Source organism: Cervus canadensis, chromosome X (genome assembly GCF_019320065.1).
Source record: "Cervus canadensis isolate Bull #8, Minnesota chromosome X, ASM1932006v1, whole genome shotgun sequence".
NCBI lineage: Eukaryota > Metazoa > Chordata > Mammalia > Artiodactyla > Cervidae > Cervus > Cervus canadensis.
The window spans coordinates 25080978-25103189 of NC_057419.1; the positions used below are offsets into that span (position 1 = coordinate 25080978).

General features: G+C 40.1%; 1 protein-coding gene across 2 annotated transcripts in view; it reads left to right on the plus strand.

Annotated features, from left to right (window-relative positions):
• The window catches only part of PHEX (phosphate regulating endopeptidase homolog X-linked), a 196015-nt gene that overhangs the window by 146050 nt on the left and 27753 nt on the right, over nt 1–22212 (plus strand). For both annotated transcript variants that reach the window (XM_043459539.1, XM_043459540.1), the window contains exon 16: nt 4883–4941. In XM_043459539.1, the coding sequence (XP_043315474.1) occupies nt 4883–4941 (59 nt within the window). The remainder of the gene's footprint in view (nt 1–4882; nt 4942–22212) is intronic.

Consider the following 22212-nt stretch of genomic DNA (forward strand, 5'->3'; position numbering starts at 1 on the left):
TCATCGTTACCATCTTTCTAAATTACATATATATGCATTAACATACTGTATTGGTGTTTTTCTTTCTGACTTACTTCACTCTGTATAATAGGCTCCAGTTTCATCCACCTCATTAGAACTGATTCAAATGCATTCTTTTTAATGGCTGACTAATATTCCATTGTGTATATGTACCACAGCTTTCTTATCCCTTCGTCTGCCAATGGACATCTAGGTTGCTTCCATGTCCTGGCTATTGTAAACAGTGCTTCAATGAACATGGGGGTACACGTGTCTCTTTCAATTCTGGTTTCCTCAGTGTATATGCCCAGCAGTGGGATTGCTAGGTCGTATGGCAGTTCTACTTCAAGTTTTTTAAGAAATTTCCACACTGTTCTCCATAGTGGCTGTACTAGTTTGCATTCCCACCAACAGTGTTAGAGGGTTCCCTTTTCTCCACACCCTCTACAGCATTTATTGTTTGTAGACTTTTTGATAGCAGCCATTCTGACTGGCGTGAGATGGTACCTCATTGTGGTTTTGATTTGCATTTTTCTGATAATGAGTGATGTTGAGCATTGTTTCATGTGTTTGTTAGCCATCTATATGTCTTCTTTGGAGGAATGTCTGTTTAGTTCTTTGGCCTATTTTTTGATTGGGTCATTTATTTTTCTGGAATTGAACTGCAGGAACCGCTTGTATATTTTTGAGATTAATTCTTTGTCAGTTGCTTTGTTTGCTATTATTTTCTCCCATTCTGAAGGCTTTCTTTTCACCTTGCTTATAGTTTCCTTCATTGTGCAAAAGCTTTTAAGTTTAATTAGGTCCCATTTGTTTATTTTTGCTTTTATTTCCATTACTCTGGGAGGCGGGTCATAGAGGATCCTGCTGTGATTTATGTCAGAGAGTATTTTGCCTATGTTTTCCTCTAGGAGTTTTATAGTTTCTGGTCTTACATTTAGATCTTTAATCCATTTTGAGTTTATTTTTGTGTATGGTGTTAGAAAGTGTTCTAGTTTCATTCTTTTACAAGTGGTTGACCAGTTTTCCCAGCACCACTTATTAAAGAGATTGTCTTTTCTCCATTGCATATTCTTGCCTCCTTTGTCAAAGATAAGGTGTCCACAGGCACGTGGATTTATCTCTGGGCTTTCTACTTTGTTTCATTGATCTATATTTCTGTCTTTGTGCCAGTACCATACTGTCTTGATGACTGTGGCTTTGTAGTAGAGTCTGAAGTCAGGCAGGTTGATTCCTCCAGTTCCATTCTTTCTCAAGGTTGCTTTGGCTATTCAAGGTTTTTTGTATTTCCATACAAATTGTGAAATTATTTGTTCTAGCTCTCTGAAAAATACCATTGGTAGCTTGATAGGGATTGCTTTGAATCTACAGATTGCTTTTGGGTAGTATACTCATTTTCACTGTATTGATTCTTCCGATCCAAGAACATGGTATATTTCTCCATCTATTTGTGTCATCTTTGATTTCTTTCATCAGTGTTTTATAGTTTTCTATATATAGGTCTTTTGTTTCTTTAGGTAGATTTATTCCTAAGTATTTTATTCTTTTCTTTGCAATGGTGAATGGAATTGTTTCCTTAATTTCTCTGTTTTCTCATTGTTAGTGTAAAGGAATGCAAGGGATTTCTGTGTGTTAATTTTATATCCTACAACTTTACTATATTCATTGATTAGCTCTAGTAATTTTCTGGTTGTATCTTTAGGATTTTCTATGTAGAGGATCATGTCATCTGCAAACAGTGAGAGTTTTACTTCTTCTTTTCCAATCTGGATTCCTTTTATTTTTCTTCTCTGATTACTGGAAGTCATGTGGTATTATTTCCACTGCACTTTATGCTTTAGAAGTGAGTCACCAAGGCTAGCCTATAATCAAGAGGAGAAAACTTGAGTCCACTTCTTGAGAAGAATATAAAAAAATTACAAACAGGTATTAAAACCAACATAGGTCACGTTATACTGGAGAATAGTACAACTAAATATATGATATATTCAGATATAATCAGGGAGGTATATAAAATATCTAAAGACTGATTTGGTGTGGGTACTATCCCAGGAGAAGAAATAATAGCATCCACAACTGGTAGGCTCTGTTAGTACAGCAGCTTAATATCTCCAAGGCTCCAAATACATCCTAGACTCAGGGAGCTCTGGGAAATCAAGAAAGGTTCGATCATGCGTCTCATATAAGATGTCTTAGTAATTCTTACTGAAGTTTCAGAGGCCCCATCAGGCTCCATCTGGTTGTTTGATTTTTTTGTTTTGTCTGCCTTTGTCCTCTAGAAGTTAGAAACTGTCTCTACATGGCTCTTACCCTAATATTTTGAGTTTATTCTTTGCTAAAGGGAGGGGAGTTGGGAGGAATGGGCAGAGAAGAGATGAGTTCTAGGAACACATTTCATCTTTGGTACATACTGTGGTTCAGCCCAATGTGATTTAGAAGCCAAGTTGAGAGGCACCTGGATTCTTCCCTCTTGACTCAAAGAGCAGACGTAAAAATGCTGGATTCTTTGTATAATAGTTTCCCATTGCTGCTGTAATGAATTATAACAACCTTATCAGCAAGTCAGAACAACACAAATGTGGTCCCTCACAATTCTGTAGGTCAGAAATGTGGGGTGGCTTGGCTGATTTCTCAGCTTCCATTTTCATAAGGCTGAAATCAGGATGTCAGCTGGCTTGGCTCTTAGCGGGAGCCCCTGGAAAGAACCCTCTTCTAGTCTCATTCAAGCATTGGCAGATCCAATTCCTTGTGGTTGTAGGACTGAGGTTCTTACTTCTTCACTGGTTGTCAGCCGTTGGCCACTCTTAGCTCCTAGAGGACTCTGTCTGCTCTTTGCTGTGGCCCCTACATCTCACAGCCAGCCACGGCATGTCAAATCCTCCTTGTCCTTGAAATTTCTCTAACTTTTTGTTCTGCAACATCTCTTCTTACTTTCTTCCCTGTTGCATATCTAGGGTTCAAGTCAGAGAAGGTTCCACATTTTTAAGAATGTGTGTGATTAGATTAGGCTAGCCTGGGATAGTCAGAATAATTGCCCTGTTTTAAGCTCCTTGACCTTAATTACACCTACAGAGTCCTTTTTGCCATGCAATGTAGCATATCCACAAGATCCAGAGATGAAAGTATGGACATCTTTGGGAGGATGCTTAATTATATTTAACTACAAGTAGTGACATTAGGTCAGTAAATGTGCTTTCTCCTGTGCTTTCTTCCTTAAAAAGGTAAGCCAGCCAGTAAATTTGTGTCAAACATTAGGGTTTATTGAAACACGAATCCTAAAATTTGAAGGCAAAGAATATATATATTTTATGGAAATGAGTATAGGTTTCAGTTTTGACAAGAGGCACTCTTTCTTGATTTCCAGTGTTGTCTCCAGTATAATGCTGAAGAAAACTGGTTTGAAGTCAGACAGACTAGACCTTGTGCGAGTATATAGTGTTTGTCAGTGTCATTGCCCTTTCCTGTGAAATAGTTTTTCCCCCATAGAAACTATAGGAGTTATTAACTTGTGGCTAGAAAGTGCATAGGGCATAATAAGTGCTCAGTGAGTGTTAGCTGCTGCTGCTGCTGCTACTAATGATAATAACAAGATGGCAGTCATGGGCTTTTTATAAGAGGAGAAGGTATGGGTGAACCAAGTAGAATGAGCACTTGGATTTCCTACCAGTTTCATGTTAGTCTGACATAAATTATTAGTCTGACATAATTACTCTTTTAGACATAAATTGGTAAAATGATTGTCCCAAAAAGGGATTTATATGTTTATTTTGAGTACTTTAGCTTAAGGCAAAGGCTTGGTTTTAATCATAAAGGGCAGTGCCTGAAACTCACAGGCATAAACTCAGGGGTCAGCAAACTGTGGCTTGAGGGCTAAATCTTGCCCGATGCATGGTTTTGTACAGCCCAGAAGCTAAGAATGATGTTTAGAGATAAATGTTCATGGTCAGTTTGATGGTAGGAAGCACTAACTTTGAACCTCAAAGCGTAATGTTCTGCCACTGAAGAATTTCATTCCTCTCATTAAAAGGCCCATATTACTAAAAATTGTACTCGATTATTATATTTTGACTTTCATCAATGAAACTTGATAGAAAATTTTCTCTCACTATAAAAGTACCTACATAATATCCTTGATTTTGCCTCTTGGTCCAGGAAATACCTAAATGTTTATAATCTGTTTACAGAGAAAATTTGCTGAGTCCAATCTAAGTAACCTCCTGTGCATTTAAAATGCAGTGTAGACTCTTCATAGCTGGAAGGCACTCCCAAGATCTCTTAGTGCAGTACCTTAGTGTTATAGAGAAACTGAACCAGGAAGATAGGCAACTTGTGCACCACAGCCTGGCTAATTAGTGACAGAGCCCAGATGAGCCATTAGAACCTTTGGTGCTTAAATCAGTAAATGTTCTATGGGAGCTGGCAGACCTTCTGGGTAGCATGGTTTTGCTTTATTATCTCTCTTTACATGGGCTTCTATGTTGTCACCCGTCTCAAACCTTTAATGGACAAGTCAACCTACAAAACTCAGCTGTCCCGTGGTCCCATTGAACAGGGCCTGCTAAACATCAGTGTGTTGCTCTGTTTCCATCTGTGGGTAGATCCCTTTAGATTTGAGAAATTTTTCATTAAAGTTGTTTCAGAAGCCTTGGTACCCTTTTCCATTTTCAGTAATGTTGAATAACCAGATATGTTCGGTTTAGGATGAGATTGTTCATAGAGCAGAGCAATAACCCTTAACTGAGGTGATAATTTCCCCACATGTCCCACTTCCCCATTGTTCCCTGGTTATTTGCTAATAAATTGTGCCACCTTGTATGTGTTTCAGTGCACTCCTGCCTGGATAATGGTGATCACTTGGTGGTGTTTCTTTCTCTTTCTACAGGTGGTTTACAAATCCAACGACTGTCAATGCCTTCTACAGTGCATCCACCAACCAGATCCGTGAGTACTGGCTCCTTGTCTTCTTAATGTGTTCCAGAATGGGCAGAACTGTGATTTAAGAGTAGGGCATTCTTTATTTCCCCCTACAAGTGACCAGGTATGTTGGTGAAGAAAGTTTGTTTCCCTGACTATATGTCCAGCTTTCTTCATTTTCTTTACCTTATAAGTTTTTTTTTTTGAAAGTTTTATATAAGAAAGTGTTAGTTCCTCAGTCGTGTCCAACTCTTTGTGATACCATGGACTGTAGCCCCCCAGGCTCCTCTGTCCATGGAATTCTCCAGGCAAGAATACTGGAGTGAGTTGCCATGCCCTCCTCCAAGGGATCTTCCTGATCTAAGGATCCAACCCAGGTCTCCAGCATTGCAGGCAGGTTCTTTACCATCTGAGCCACCAGGGAAGCCCAAGCTTTATATAACCATTAAGTTTAAAAAAAAAAGGAAAACAACTACAGTATATAAAACTGCAGTGACGCTGGCCATGAAAGTGGAACAAGTTTCCACTTTTCTGTCATGGTGGTCTTACTAATGTTTGTTTTATTTCTAGGATTGATGGGAAAAACAAGTAGGTAACTGGGCAGATTTTAGAAGCTGTTAAGAAAAGCTTTGAAATGCTCTAAATAATCCTGGAATGTAAAGTCTTGAGTTTCTTTTATTTACATGTACTAGTATGTGGGCTTCTCAGGTATCCCAGTGGTAAAGAATCCACCTGCCAATGTAGATGTGGGTTCGATCCCTGGGCTGGGAAGATCCCCTGGAGAAGGAAATGGCAACCCACTCCAGTATTCCTGTCTGGGAAATCCTATGGAAAGAGGAGCCTAGCAGGCTACAGTACATGGAGTCCCAAAGAGTCAGGCACAACTGAGTGACTAAACAACAGCAACAAATTAGGTACATAATTATAAATACCATAAGTTAAAAACATTATTAAGGATCATATTGCCACAAATAAAAGAATCTGACAGCACCAAGTGTTGACGACAGAGATGCGTAGTGCTAGTGGAAATGTAAATTGGTTCACCCACCTTGCTGCACAATTGGGCAACACCTGGAAAAGCCAAAGATGGATGTATATGTCCATGAATGTCATTTAAGCTCTTGACATGTGCCCAAATGCTGTCACTCAAAGTGTGGTCCAGCGACTATCAGCAACAGAACCCCAGGGGAACTTGTTAGAAATGCAAATTCTTGGGCCCTACTTTAGACTTATTGTTCATAAACCCTGGATATGGGGCCCAGAAATCTGTTTTATTAAGCCCTTCAGGTGAGGCTAACATACTTGGGGAAGCAGTGCCCTAGAGAAGTCTCACATGGGGAGGCCCACTTGAGAATGCTTATAGCAGTGTTCTTTATAACATCAGCAAAAGGGGAATAACTTACCTGGCGCACCAAAAGAAAATGAATGAAATGTGTCATGTTCACACAAGGGCGTGCTATGCAGCAGTGCACAATGAATGGCCAGAGTGACATGGATGAAGTTCACAAATAATAGGTTGTGTGTATGTGTGAAAAAAACAACTTGGGAGAGTACATGGAAGAAGACATCATAAAAAAAGAGTTGAAAAGCATGCAGAACAGTTCTATATATTGTCCACAGGTCCATCCATGTGTAGTAAAAATATGAAGACATTGACAAAAATGACAGACACTGAGTGCAGATTGGCAGTGAGCTGTTGTGGAAGGGCAGGCTATTCCCGCTGATGCCCTTGCTGGTTTTTCACCTCCCCTTGCACCTCTTCTGGTCTCCACACACCCTCGCTTGTATGGTGTGTGCATCTAATTCCATGATTTTAAGTGCACATCTAATCCCATGGTTTTAAGCCTGTCTCTTTGCTGTTTGGTGAATGCAGGTGATGGAATTTATGAGGACTTGCTACCCTTGGCCTGCCCCTGCTGTTTCCCCTAGGATCCCTCTAATACCCTCCTCACTTGCCTCCCTGCTTCTGAACTCATCCCCCTTTGATCTAGTCTAAATATAACATTGTAGCCATTTTAATGCTTTTTACAGTTGTCTCATGTCCCTCCTTTGCTCAAAACCCATTATTAGCATCCCATCTCACACAGAATACAAGCCACATTACTTGAAGTGGCCCTGAGGCCTGTTATCATGCTGCCTTTGTCCCCCCTCTGTTTCAGCCACACTGGCCTCCTTCCTGTTCCTGGACCACAAAATATTCTTCCTTCCAGGCATTTGTCCTCGGGATTCTCTTTGCCTTGGAAAATCTCCCAAAGTGATCTGCATGGTTTGTGCAGATCAAATCTTCCTTCAAATCCTTGCTTGAATACCACCTTCTCATTGAGGCCTTCTGTCTGCCCACTCGTGGCAGGTCCTCCGGCAGGACTCCCTGACCAGAGAGAATAGCCCACTCCCAGCAGGCACACCTTTTTAGCGTCGCCCTCATGTGGCCACTTTGGGGAATGACACTGTCTACAGAACTGGAACTGGTATGGGCTAGTACATAACAATATGTTAGCTGGCGGTGTATTATTATGAAAATGCCATTGCTTTCTTCCCCCGCCCCCAGCTTTATTGAGGTATAATTGACAAATAAAAATTGTATCTATTTAAAATATACAACACGACGCTTTGCTATAGCTCTGAGTTGAGCGCTAAGCTGCATGTGTTACATGGGCACTTACATTTTAGATAGTAATTATAGCTACTATTTATAATAATATGGGTTTTGTTTATATAATATGAGTTATATCATTTGGAATAACTTATTGAGTGATAGAAAATTATTTGAATTATCTATTTTTAAAGAAAATGTTTTACTAGGTACATGGAAAAGAATATATGTAACATGCTAGAACACAGAAAGTTAGAAAGTATGTAAGAAAACATATAATAAAATAAATAATGTTTATGAACCCACCACACATCCAAGAACCAGAACATTCCTGATGTCATTGCATCTGTCTATGTTCCTCTCCATCCCTTTCTTATTCCCCATCATTGCCCAGTTCTGATTTTTTTGTTTATCATTTCTCTTTTTAAAGAAATTTGAAGCCATTTACATATCCCTAAGCAATATATTGTTTATTTTTTGTTATTTTAGCATAATAAAATGGAATTATATTGCATGCAATCTTAAGCAACTGTGATTTTCTTTCAGCATTTTTTTAAGATTCATCCAGGGAGCATGTGGCAGTAGGACTTTCATTTTCACTGCTGTGTAACATTCCGTTGTATGACTGTACCCTAGATTACTTATCTGTTCTACAGAGCTACGAGTTTCCCTTTTCCTAGGTTTTCCCTCTTCTAAACAGTGTTGCTCTGAATATTCTCATACGTGTCCCCTGAAACAAGTGTTTTAGGTATATACTATGAGTGGAATTACTGTGCAAATACTCAACTTTACTAGGTAACACCCAATGTTTTCCATAGTGAGTGTTCCAAAGTACAGAGTGTTTTCACCAGTTCTCAGTTTCATCACTTCTTGGCATTGGTAGACAGAATTTTCACTATTCTAGTGAATGTAATAGATCAGTTCTTACGCCAGAAAAAGCATTGAGATAGATTCTTCACCAATATTTCCACATTCACTTTCCAATGTCAGTGAATGCTTACTGCTCTTTGGGGGATTTAAGTATGCCTAATAATATTTTTGCCTCCAGAATTCATCCCTGTCCAACCTTTTTTTTTAATCTGAGAAGAGCTGATTATATCAGAGGTTTACTGAAGAAGCAGCCATTTCAGGGTAACCAAGTGGTTTCACAAAGCTCAGGAGCAGAGGGGAATGGACAATTTGAAGCAGTATTTTAATTAAGAGATTCAAGCTGTTTCTATTTTCCTAATGACCAGTGCTTGCTCTCATTGTAAATTACATTCTCAGGCAAGATGACAAGGAGTCCTATGGGTAACTTTTTTTCTTTCTCTTCTTTCTTATTTTCTGGACTACAAATTAAGACAGGTGGAGTTCCTTCTTATACATTTCCCCACTGGGTTTCCTGGGACCCCCTCCAACCCCCAACTGCCTTCTTTTTGCTCTACTGAAGAAGTGGAAAATTGAGGCGATTTTCTAAAATGAACATCTTTATTGATTAGGGGCTGATTCTGACAGCATGTGACCATCTGTTTAATTGGGTTTCACATCTAAGTTGTAGCTATACTTAGTAACATGATTTATGAGAATTTCACTCAGTTCCCATTATCATTTTCTGATTCATGCCATTTAAGTCAACTTCTGCATGCAGTAGAGACTTGAGTAGAAAATAGAAAACCTGTAGGGTTTTTGATTATTTGTTTGTTTGTTTTTACAAATCCATACCTGTATGAGAAATCCTATGATTTGTGGTCATCTTTCAATGTTAGATTTTTACAGGGTGTTTATAGCTTCTTATTTTTCTACCCTTATCAAGCTAGGTAGCAGTGTCTTCAGACACAGAGTGTAGTGTGAAATAATAATGGCTTAAGTCTGCTGTATGGGAAGTTATACTCAGGAGCTATTGCATAATTTAATTATATTTGAACTGATAAGGTGGTTAAACAGGAAGATAAGGAGCTGAGGTTGTTAGTGCCTAAACTTGTGCTTCCCTAACTCTGTGATAAATGTAGATCTGGTCTTCCTGCTTTTAGTAAGGAGACCAAACTTTGATGGGAGACCTTGTATGCCACTGATCCAGTTGCATGACCTTGGTCAAGGTGTTTCTCCTTCCTGAGCACTCTTGTCCTCATCTGCCATATGTTGAGTTAGAGTTTTTGATAGGATTTAACAAGATCAATTTGAAAAGTGCCAGTATATTGTCAGGGTCATGGTTTTGTATATCAAAACCCGGCATGCCCACAAGTAATGCCTGGGATAGCCGGTCGGACACAGGATACACAGCATAATACGAAGCTTGGGGGAAGGGATATTTTGAACTTTTGTCCTCAGAAGATTTTATACACTAAAACAATATTTTGGCAAACTTCCCTGTTGGTCCAGTGGTTAAGACTCTGAACTTCTACTGCAGGGGGCTCAGGTTCGATCCCTGGTTAGGGAACTAAGATCCCACATCCCACATGGAGTAACCAAATAAATGTTCATAGCGGCTTTATTCATAATAGCAAAATTCCAGAAAGAACCTAATTTCCATCAACAGAAGAGTAGTTGAAGGAACTGTGGTATATTCATACAACTGAATATTGCACAGCAATGAAAAAGAACAAACTGCTCCATTCTACAGCATGTGAAAATGCCGCTAACTTATAATGCCCAGTGAAACAATGCGTGGTTCCATTTATATGAAGTCCAGGAATAGAGAAACAAATTTGTGGTCAAAGTGATAGCAGTTAAAATAATGATGCCCTTTGTTTGGGGGGATATTGACTGAGATGGGGGCTTGGAAATATCATCTTGATCTGGGAAGTGGTTGCACAGGTAATACTTCGGTAAAAACTCACTGTGTTCTAATTTTTTTATATACCATAAAATTTTGCCTTTACTTTATGTATATAATACCTCAACAGAAATAGTAATACCTCCGTTCTCCATTTAAAATGTTTAGAAAAGCATATAGCATACACAGACATGTGGGCTGATGATAGGTGACCTCAGACCAAGCTGCCAGAAGTGTAGATGAGGGATCACAAACATTTTCTGTAAAGGGCCAGATAGTAAATACTTTTGGCTTTGGAAGCCATATGATTTCTGTTGCAAATTCTCAACTTTGCCGTTGCAGCCATGGACAATTCATAAACAAATGGGCATGGCTGCACTCTAGTGGAACTCTATTTAGAGTGCTGCAGTTTGCCAGTTGGGGGTGGAAAGCACTGGGAGAGGACGGGATCCAGGGAAGCTTGTAGCGTGTTGCTGCCCCAGCTTCCAAAGTAAAATACTTCAGGTCCAGTCAGGCAGTGGTCCCGAGCTGTGGTGGGGAGCCACTCACATTTGGTTCTCATCTCCACTGATATGGACTGGTGTTTAGCAGAAGATTCACTTCATGTATTCAGTATCAAAGTGTATCTGCATAGTGCCTCATTTCAGTATTAGTTTTTTATTTTCATAGGTCTCAAATCATATTAAGCATTTATTTTAAGCAAATAAAACCTTGGCTTGAAAATAAGCAAGGCCGAAGGGCTAAAACCAATGATTTTATTATCTTATACACAAGGGATTTAGTTGCCTCAGTTTAATCACAGATACTCTGCTAAAGAAGATAAGCCTTTGTCCAGAGGCTGGGCTTATGCTGGCATCAAACTATAGAATTAATCCCAAAATCAAACATAGACTTGTTTTGCTGTTAAGGAAATAACTATGTTTCAGACTGGTAGAATTTCTCATGCTTTGCTGACTGCCTGAAACCATAAAGTGGAAGCCAAGTTAGCAAATACTCACCTGCGGCCTCTACTGGACTTTAATGAAATTAAATCCCTGAATCCACTTGATGGTGTATTTGAGGAGAATTTGAAAATAATCTGCCATAGTTTGGAAGCTCGAAGAAAGGAAACTCAAGTGGCCACCCAATCCAGACTTCTTATTATCTAGCAGAGATCCTGACAGAGCAATTCTTAGTAATTTTTCTACTGATTCATGTCATATTTATAGCACCCCCCCCCCAATAATTCTTACTTTCTGGTAGTCACAGTCCTGTGTAGTCTATCCAACACCAGATGAGGCTGACCTCTGTAACTAATAGGATACTGTGGAAATGGCAGAGTGTGACTTCTGAGGCTAGGTCATAACAGACATATGGCTTTTGCCTTGCTCTCTTGGATTGATCACCCGGGGGGAAGCCAGCAACCATGTCATGAGGGCCCTCAGGAAGCTGGAGGAGAGGTCCACATGTGAAGGACTCAGGGCCTCCTGCCCGTGACAGCACCCTGTGCACCCGCCATCTTGGAAGCTTGTCCTCTAGTCCAGCCAAGCCTTCAGATGATGGCGGCCCACACTGGTATCCTGAGAGCAACCTCACGAGAGACCCTGAGACAGACCATCCAAATACGCTGTGTCTGAATTCCTGACCCAGAGAAACTGTGAGACAGTAAATGTTTATTGTTTTGAGCCACTATTTGGGGGGAATACTTTGTTATATAGAAAAAGATAAGTGATACAGACATTACAACTCCCCAGGTACTGAGTTCAGTGCTAGGTCTGTATAATACTGTATGGTGTAGCGGTTAAGAGTGTGGGCTTTGATTCTGAATCCTGACTTGGCCACTGATAACTCGTGACCTTGGACAGGTTACTTAACATCTTTAGGCATCAGTTTAATTACCTATAAAATGGGGATAATAGTAGTGGCTATCTTGTAGGGTGGTGAAGATTAAAGGTGGTAATATATATAAAATGCTTGGAAGAGAAACTGGTTTGTAGTAGGTAGTCAATAAATCTTAGCTGTTAAAGAGTTCTTGCTTTTGAGGCATCGGGAGAGAGAGACTTGTAATCAGTCATTTATAGGAGATCATAGGAAGGGTGTGCAGTGCATCCTGGTAGCCTCAGAGCAGTGGTAATTACCTAGGGGAGTGAAGGTTGGCTTCACAGTGAAAATGGCATTTGAGTGGGCTTTGAAAGGAAAAGAAATCTGTAGGCAAAGAAGGTAGGTTGGGACATGCAGAAGTACTGGCTGGTACAAAGGCAACACACGCAGAGGATGGCAAGGTGGTCACAATTGCTGGGGGACAGGCTGCATGTGTTAGATGTTAGGAGGAAGGCATGATGGGAGATGAAATGTTGAAGAAGTAAATGAGGACCTTGTAAGCCACATTGAGGAGCAAGCCATAGGCATCTGGTATAGTTTTCTTTATGGAGAAGAAAATGGCACCCCACTCCAGTATTCTTGCCTGGAGAAGTCCATGGAGAGGAGCCTGGCGGGCTACAGTCCATGGAGTTGCAAAGAGTCAGACACGACTGAGTGACTTAGCACAGCACAGCACATAGTTTTCTTTGGGAGGAGAGAAACTTCAGTTTCAGTTCCTTGGTCTTAATCTCAAAGATCATGGCTTGAAGAGGGAAAAGACTGAGGCTCCTGAGGCCACCGAGGCCAGCTAGGGGTTGGGAAAGTGGTTCAAGAGAAGACTGGGGAGGGTGTAAACCTAGGTGGTGGCAGTGGTGAGAAGAATTAGGGAGTGGATAAGTTAAATCCCAAGATTGTTCTCAAATAATGGTGTAATGATAATACAGGTAGTTTCACAACTTTTCCACTGATGCTTTGAAGGACTCCCATAAAATGGAGAGGACGATTGTTCTTCACAGCTGCTCTTCACTGAGAACCACTAACGTGCCAAGCATTGTGCTGGATGCCTTAGCATGTGTCAGCTCTAGTCTTCATGGAAGATCTCTAAGTTGGGCACTGTGGGCCATTTTACAGAAGAGGAAACTGAAGCTCAGGGAGGCCAAATCACATGTGAAAGAGCACACAGCTAGCACAGCTGGGAGTATAATGCAGCTTCTGTCATTACAGACTTAATCTTCACCCTACACTGCTCAATGCTGGATAAGAAATATGAGGGTTACATGAAATGGTGCCTGTGAACACACTCAGACAAAGTTGCAAGCATGATATAATTGTATGTCAGAGTAATCACGCTATTCTGTCCTTCCCCATGTGGTGGGGGGTTGTTTCTGTTTGATATGGAAGCAAGATATTGTTGGATGTGGAGACAGCCAGGAGGTGAAGATTGGAAGGTCAGGTGGCTGTGCTAATCTTGTGTCTTCAAGGGTGGGGCCTGGAGCAGCCACTGATGAGTGCCACTGGTGAGAGCGAGTTGTTTGGTTATACCCCTGATCTTCCAACCATCGGATTCTGGTAGAGTGGGGGAGGGGGGGTTATGGGTTATATATTTTGCTCTATTTCCCCAAAATGTTTTTCTTCACAAAATTTACTGTGAAATTCAAAAACTTTTGTTAAGTGTGTTGAAGTTAAGTCATGAGCAAACTGCAAATAGTTTGCAAAATGGTGCACATGATGCATTTAGCAAGATCATGGGACACCTGCTATGATTATTTTAAGACGTTCTTGTCCTGGTCTAGTCCAAGACTCTGGAGGTCCTAATACAGTCTCCTGTCTTGGGGCCTGACCAAGGAGGCAGCTGAGAATGACATTCTGGGCAGTGCCACCGAGGGACAAGGTGCCTTTATGTGGGGAGCCCTGTAGTCTCATGGCATCCCTGGAAATTGTGAGTACCAGGACCCATGCCCAGAGGGACATGTTTACCACCTGCCGTGCACTTCCGAACATGCATGCATGGGGCAGGACACATGCTTTTTCCAGGCAGAAGACTGGCAGCTTTGCTGCAGGGCCACTGGCAGAAAGCACAGAACAGTTTTAAAGGTCAGTAGGGCTTCCCTGGTGGCTCAGCTGGTAAAGAATCCGCCAGCAATGCAGGAGACCTGGGTTCGATCCCTGGGTTGGGAAGATACCCTGGAGAAGGGAAAGGCTGCCCATTCCAGTATTCTTGCCTGGAGAATTCCATGAACTATATAGTCCATGGGGTCACAAAGAGTCGGACACAACTGAGTGACTCTCACTTTCTGACTCAAGAGGCAGGCTGTGAGTGGAACATGCTCTAGGAGTGACATGGATGTGAGTCTGGGTGTGGAAAGCATCAGAAAGCTGGGAAAGAGCCATGATGAGAGGAAACAGGAGTCAGAAATCTCACTCATCTGTCATGATGGTCACAATCTCACTTGTCCTCCCTTAAGAAAAATTAGTTGTTTTGAATCTTTATTACAAAAGTATTTTATCTTTATTGTGCCAAATCTTGAAAAATTTAGATAAGCTAAAAATCTTTTTAGAGTGAATCATAATTTAAAATAGCTACATTTAATACTTTTGTTGAATCTCAATATGTTTATCTACCATATTTAAAAATTGAAATTAAACATGAGCTCATCCAACTATACTGTTTTTTCCCCACTGAAATTTGTAACAAATATTTTTAAAAATTTATTACGAATTCTTCTAAGTCACCATGCCTAATATTCCACCAAATAAAAGCACCTTAATTTCTCTAATTTTCTACTGATAGACATTTAGGCTGTTCTATTGCAAACAACAACAGCAGCAACGAAAACTACTGAGATGCATTTTGTGGCTAAGTCTTTGTCAAATATGAGTGTGTTCTTTAGGATAAATTCCCAGATATGGAGAGATTGCAGAGTCAAACGGTATGCTCAATTTATGAAGTTTTAAAATACATGTTATCCTACTTCTCTGGAGAAGAGTGGTACCAATTTATATCTTCACTAACAATAGATGAGATGGTTTTCTTTTACTGAGTTAGGCATTGTGAAGATACTGCTGGAGGAGATGAATAAAGAGACTCAGTGTTTTTTTGTTTGTTTTGTTTTGTTTTGTCTAATTGATAAGGGGAAAATGTTAGTCACACCCAGATATGGCTCAGTGACACCACACAGGCATTTGTTGAGGCATCTACTGTTCTCCCAGGCCTGGACTGAACATCACTACCCATAGTGTCAGTTTTGAATACCTAGGATAGCAATTGTGTGTGTGAAATGACCTGGTGGAGCATGAGTAGAATCCGAGATACTGAGCTGCATTGTGGGAGGAAATTTGTGTTTTCTCTGCCAGATGTTGAACTCGAGCAGTGGTTCTCAAAGCGTGGCCCCTGGATCAGCAGCATCAGCATCACTTGTAATAAATGGATGTTACCTGGTCCCATCCCTGACCTCCCAAATAAGAAACTCTGGCAATGGGCCCAGCAATATATGTTTTAAGAAGATTTTAACTATCAAACCTCTGCTACATGCTGAAGTTTGAGAACTGCTGAGCTATAAAAATGGAGCAAATGCAAAAGAGGTCAGACTTGGGTGGGTAAATGTAAGGAGGCTAACTTGTCCTGGTTTGCCTGGGACTGTCCCAGTTTTATCACTGGAAGCTCACATCCTAGGAGCTCCTTCAAGCCTGGGCCAACAGGGACGGTTGGTCACCCTGGTAAATAAGAAGAGGATCTGTTTGTTGCAGCCTGCAGGTAATTATGGCACAAAAAGAATAGAAAGGCCAGAAGAGAAGGTTTCAAGATGGAGGGCAGATTTTGGAAGCTACTTTCTGCTTGTCAGTTCTAGGCTGATGGATATGGTGGCAGGAGGTTACCTGCGGGAAGCCAGCAGATGGCCAAGGCATCTTGCTGAATCCCTTGACGTGAGTCACAGCTGTTAGAACTTGATATTTTCTGGAAAGGGGATGGTTGGCATTCACCAAACTACTGCAAGATGCCAAATTGAAAAAAAAATCCACTATTAATCTTAGCAGTGATGACAATGAAATCCCTTTACAGCAAAAAATATAACCAAAAGTGCTTTGTAATTGCAGCAATTTCCATGTTCCTACTGATGGCCCCCTAGCTTCTAGAAGAATGGTATCTGGCTTATCTGATTATGAGAACTAATCCTGAATAAGATGTAACAGTCATTCTCTCTTAGAGTGAGAATTCAGCCTGGATTTTCCAAAGTAGTTGCAATTAAAACTATTTTTGTCCTTTTGTAAAATCATAATTTATAAGCCGTGTAAAGTTTCAGTTTTGAAAGAATAGTCTGTGAAATTATAATGCAAATATCTAATCATATGTTACAAGCACTGTGTTGAGGAGCAGCATATATACATCAGTTAAGTTAAATATAAGCAGCTCCTTATTTTTCCTAAACTGAGATTTCTGTACTTGTTTGCATATTAGAATTACCCGGGGAGCTTTTATAAGCTCAGTATGCATCAGCATACTGACGTTCAGGGCTCCATCCCAGACATCGTGACCTGATGTGTCTGGGGCAGGGACATGGGTTTATTTTATAAAGCCTCCCCAAGGTATTCTAATGTCCAGTAGGGGTTGAGAATCCAGGGGGTCGCAACTAGGATGCACCAAAATAACTGGGGACCTGTTGAAAACTCTGATCCCCACTGATCTTACAAATCTTTTACCCATTAGCCCACACATGTGTATAGGTAACCCCTTTCCACCACACACGTATGTATCTACTCCCATGTATCCAGTATTTCTCCACTGAGTTTAAAGAATATTTCAATTAAACATACACTTTAGAGAGCTTTGGTATCAATTCACCTTCCTCTTTAGATTTTACAAAATGGAATTTTTTTTCTAGTTATATCCTTTTCCCTTTCCCTGGGTTGTTGTTTTTTTGAGGACATTTGTAGGTTTTGGCTTTCTTCACTTAGTTTGATGATCCCTAGTTTTATCTATGTTCCTGAAAGTTGAATGGATTTATTCTTTTGTGTGTGTGTGGATTTCCCAGTTGCGCTGTGGTAAAGAATCTGCCTACCAATGCAGGAGGTGCAAGAGACATGGGTTTCATCTCTGGATCAGGAAGATCCCCTGGAGGAGGAAATGGCACCCACCTCAGTTTTCTTGCCTGGGAAACCCCATGGACAGAGAAGCCTAGTGGGCTATAGTCCATGGGGTCATAAAGAGTCATTCACATGCATACTGAAAATTGGAGGCCTCCCATCTTGTTAAATCTGACCAAACGTGGAAACAATAGGAAATGATGTGCCAGTCTGACTATAGTTATTTTTAAAATAGTCACCATTTGTAATTGTTCATATATTAAAAAAACTTCACACCTAAAAATAACCAAACTTTGGAGGATAATGCTTTTAAAATACTTGCCACATGTTAACCTTTCTGAGCCATACACTTACAGATGTTAGATATGGAACTTAGAATTAATGTGACAATTACATGAAAACATACAAAGAATGTAGGGAAAAGAGATTAAGTTTGTTCAATATTGTTAGGACCAAAGGACTCTGATCTATATCAGTATTTTGTCTGATTTTTTTCATTGTAGCCTATGCCCTAACCACAAAAGGGAAAATATCCTACTTTTATTCTTTGGTGGTAGGGAGGGCTGAGAGGACATAGGGGTGATGGAATTGGCACAGAGCTGGGCAGGTCTTTTTATCTTGTCAATATTTACTTTCTGATTGAGAGTTTATTGGAAAAAAATATGCAAACCTCAAAACTACGCTAGTTTGGCTATGAATATAAGGGAATAGAACCAACAGAGTCCCTAATCTAGAAGGTAAACAAAAACCAGAGTTTGAACAATGGAACATATCCCTATTCTGGTGTTGAATGTGGAAACTTCAAGAAGTAGCACATCGATAGTATTAATAATATTGTGTAATGTTTTAGACTTTGGCTAACCCCCACTTATAGGTAATGTTTAATCCCCATCACCCTTTAGAGTTTCACAAAGTGCAGATTCCATTTACTCAACAAATATTTATTGAGTGCTTACCACCTGCCAGGCATTGTTCCAGCTCTGAAGATATTGCAGTGAAAGAATGGTAAAAGTAAATAAAAGTCCTTTTGTTACGGAGCTTGCATACCAATTGGGGAAAGACAGATAATACTTTATAGACAATAAGTAAAATGTAGATACCATAGATGGTGGTGTTATGATGAGATATAAACCAATTGGGGGGGGAAAGGATAATACTTGGCTCCTTTAAAAAAGCACTAGGGAAAGCCTTAATGAGAAAGGGACATTTGAGTAAATATCTGAAGCTAGTTTTAAACATAGTAGTGGGAAGTTCTGGGTTGGGGGGAGAGAAAAAAGAGAAATTACTAATTTTTATTTTGATCTCTCCGCATAATAGATTGGCCAAAAAGTCCATTTGGGTTTTTGCATAAAGCTCAATAGTTTGAATTTGCTATGCCTGAGGACATATGTTTATTTTCTAGGGTCTAAACTTTAGGATAACGGGCTAATTTTTTCTCTATATTTACCTGTAATAAAAAAAACCTAATTAATATGATTTTATACTAATAAAATGAATACTGGAACCCAGAGGTGTTGAGGTGTTTGCCTTTTCCTGGAAAGGTGTAGCTAGAGTTAGGATATAACTGTGACTTTAAAGGCCAACTAGTTGAACCTGACCCAGTGAATGTGATCAGTTCTTTCGCAGTTGTGTCCTAAACAAAAGTACTCTATGCCTTTTACTGTTACCATTTTGCTAAGACTGCAACTAGATTAGTCAATATTCATCAATAGAGTTATGAGAAACTGCAGTGAAAATGGAAGGCTGACCAAGTAGAAAGTCTGAAGCAGGCCTTATGATTTTCCTACCTGTAGATTTGAGAAAGAGAATTTTTTGCTACCAAATAATGAGGTTATTATAGCATGTGTGTTTGTGCATAGCCGTGTCTGACTCTTTGTGTCCCCATGGACTGTAGCCCGCCAGGCTCCTCTGCTGATGAAATTTTCCAGGCAAGAATACTGGAATGGGTTGTCATTCCCTTCTCCAGGGGATCTTCCTGACCCAGGGATTGAACCCATGTCTCTTGTATCTCCTGTATTGGCAGGAGGATTCTTTACCACTAGTACCACCTGGGAAGCCCATATAAATGCCAGTATTTTTTTTTTTGGTCCGAATTTTAGTGTTTGAAATTATTTTACTACAAGCTGTATTTTTACTTGAAATAGAAATTTGCTGGTATTTACAAATGTATGAGCAAAATGCTGCCATGTAAGCTGAGTAAACTATATACTGTTTTTGGATAATCTTTGGAAGAATTTTCTATAACACACATACATTTATTTCTCTTTTAAAAAATTTGTTTATTTATTTTTGGCTGTGTTAGGTCTTCTTTGCTTCATGGGCTTTTCTCTAGTTGCGGTGAGAGGGGGCTACTCTCTAGTTGAGATGCATGGGTCCTCTTGTTGTGGAGCACAGGCTCTAGGACACGTGGGCTTCAGTAGTTGTGGCTCCTGGGCTCCACAGCACAGGCTCAATAGTTGTGGCACATAGGCCTAGTCGCTCCGTGGAATCTCCCCGGATCAGGAATTGAACCTGTGTCTCTTGCGTTGGCAGGTGAATTCTTCACCACTGAGCCACGAGGGAATCCCCACACATGGTTATTTCTAAAAGAGTTTATTTTAATTACAGATGATTACCTTTGATTAATCAGTATTTAAAACATTACATTTATGTCCAAAGCCCCATTAACCACCCACCACCCCAAATCCCAGTGATCTCTAAGAGATAAATGACTACTGTGACCACTTTGATATGTATTTTATAGACTTTTTCTGTGAATTTTCATACATATACACAAACTGATAAGAGGGTTATTTTAAATATATAAGTGGCATTTACATGTCTATATCTACGCCCTGCTTTATGCCAATAGCATTTCTTAGAGTGTTTCCCATGCTGGAAGATGGAGATCTACCTCTTGACTCTTCCTTTGCTGCACAGCAGTCCATAAAATAGTTATATCATCAAGTCATTCCCCTCCTGTTGGACATCTAGATTGTTGCACGGTTTTCTCAGTTACAGCAATGCAGCAATAAATGTATTTAGTCATGACTCTGCAGTGCATGTGAGCCAGTGATTGGGCAGTGGTTCTTGAAGCGTGGTTGCCCAAGCATCAGCCTCACAGGGGAACTTGTTAGAGGTGCAAATTCCTAACCACCTCTCTGGACCTACTGACTCGAAACTCTAAGGGTGGGGCCCAGTAATCTGTATTTCAGTAAGCCCTCCAGGTGATTCTGATACATGGCAAAATTGGAGAACCACTGGCATTTAAAGGTTTAAGAGATGACTAAATTGCTTTCCAAAATGCTCGCAACAATTTATACTCCCACTAACATGCTTCCTACACCCTGGCCAATATTACCTGTTATTAAATTGATTAATTTTTGCCAGTCTAATAGTTATACTTCTCTTTCCTCCCTCTCCCTCCCTCTCTCCTCTCATGTTCATATATGTATGTGTCTGTATGTGTACATACATATGCACACATACGAATTTACCTTGTAAGGGATGTCTCCCATAAATATACAGATGGAAAAAGAATCTTGAAAAGTGTGAAATAGGTGGCAAGGCAGTGCTGAAATGGGAAGAAGAGGAGCTAAAATGAATATGCAAAAAAAGATAAGAAAAGCCTATTAAAAAGGGAGAGAAAAAGAAAAAGAATCCCATTTCCATTTATTTATTTTTCACTTCTCCCTTTGCTCAATAGAACTCACTCACTTTATGAGATAAGATACTTTTGGCCTTGTTGAAATTTGATCTGTCACTCTTGCCAGTTGACATCTCCAAAAATGCAGCTTAAACTGTTAATCCATTCACTTCAGCTAAACGGTCCTAAGGGCATCAGATTTTTGTGTTGATCAGTGTTGGGTTCCCTGGCCCTGACAAGCTGTGAAGATCCAGATGATCAGGGGAGCATGATGGCTGTGGCTGGCGAGTCTGGGGCCTCTAACAGCGACGGCGGCAGAAAGGAGCCTCAGGCAGGTGTCAGATGCTTTCCTGAAAAGGGGTTGGCAGTGGACATAAATGCTGCCAGCTGGGCACATTACCAAGCAGGAAAGCCATAATGATTTAATAATTAAATCACACTGGTCTATGATCATTGTTCTCATTAGCAAAGATCATTGCTTTTTGATGATATATATTATATGAGACAGAATTTTCATACAAACACTGTGATTTGCATATATATATATATCTCCAAGTCAGAATGACTTACTAAAAGTAATCACCAAAAAGAGGATGGAATTTTGATGTAAAGATGCCAAGGATATTTAAGAAAATGTGGAAATTATGAAGATTTATTTGACATCACCCCTCTCGAGTCAGATGCAGTTTCCATTATGTGAAAGCAGCAGGAAGAGAGAGGACTCCAGGCTGGATCCATCTCTGTTGTACAATAAGGTTTTTGTACCTTGATATTGCAAACTATGATGTTATTAAGAACATATCAACAATATATATATGAATTGCACAAATTAATATTTCATTTCTAAATAAAGAACCTGCTTTCCTGCCCTCGTGACTCATAATGTCCTATCTTGGAGGGGAGATAGACAGGTTGTTGAGAGGAAAAGAAGGGAGAGAAAGCCTTTGAACTCATGAAAGAGCTTTCAATCTCTAGGAGCCTTGAGCAGTAGCCCTGTGACAGGCAGGGATGTTGCAGAAAGTATCTTTTTCTAATTTTTTTTTGTTACTATTCATTGCAATTCGCAGTTGTAATGACTTGTAAGTGCAGCTCCTAGGATCCACTCCAGGGTACAAAATTTAAAGGTGAGTTGCAGTGGCAAAGCAAAGCAAGGCATTTCTCCCACTCGTCTGCACCCCGGGCCAGCTACATCATTTGTGGGGCTCGGTACCAAATGAAGAAACGGGGACCTCCTTTTCAGAAAGCAGGAAAAAGTGCTGTCAAGGGGCTGCAATAGAAAGCTTTGGCCTTCCTTCCTTGCTCTCTCATTCTGTAGACTGGTCACAGTATTTTTTATCTGCTATTTGGTACTGTGAGTTGTAAGGAAAACTAAAAATTTAAATCATCAGCATTATTTTACCATTCATC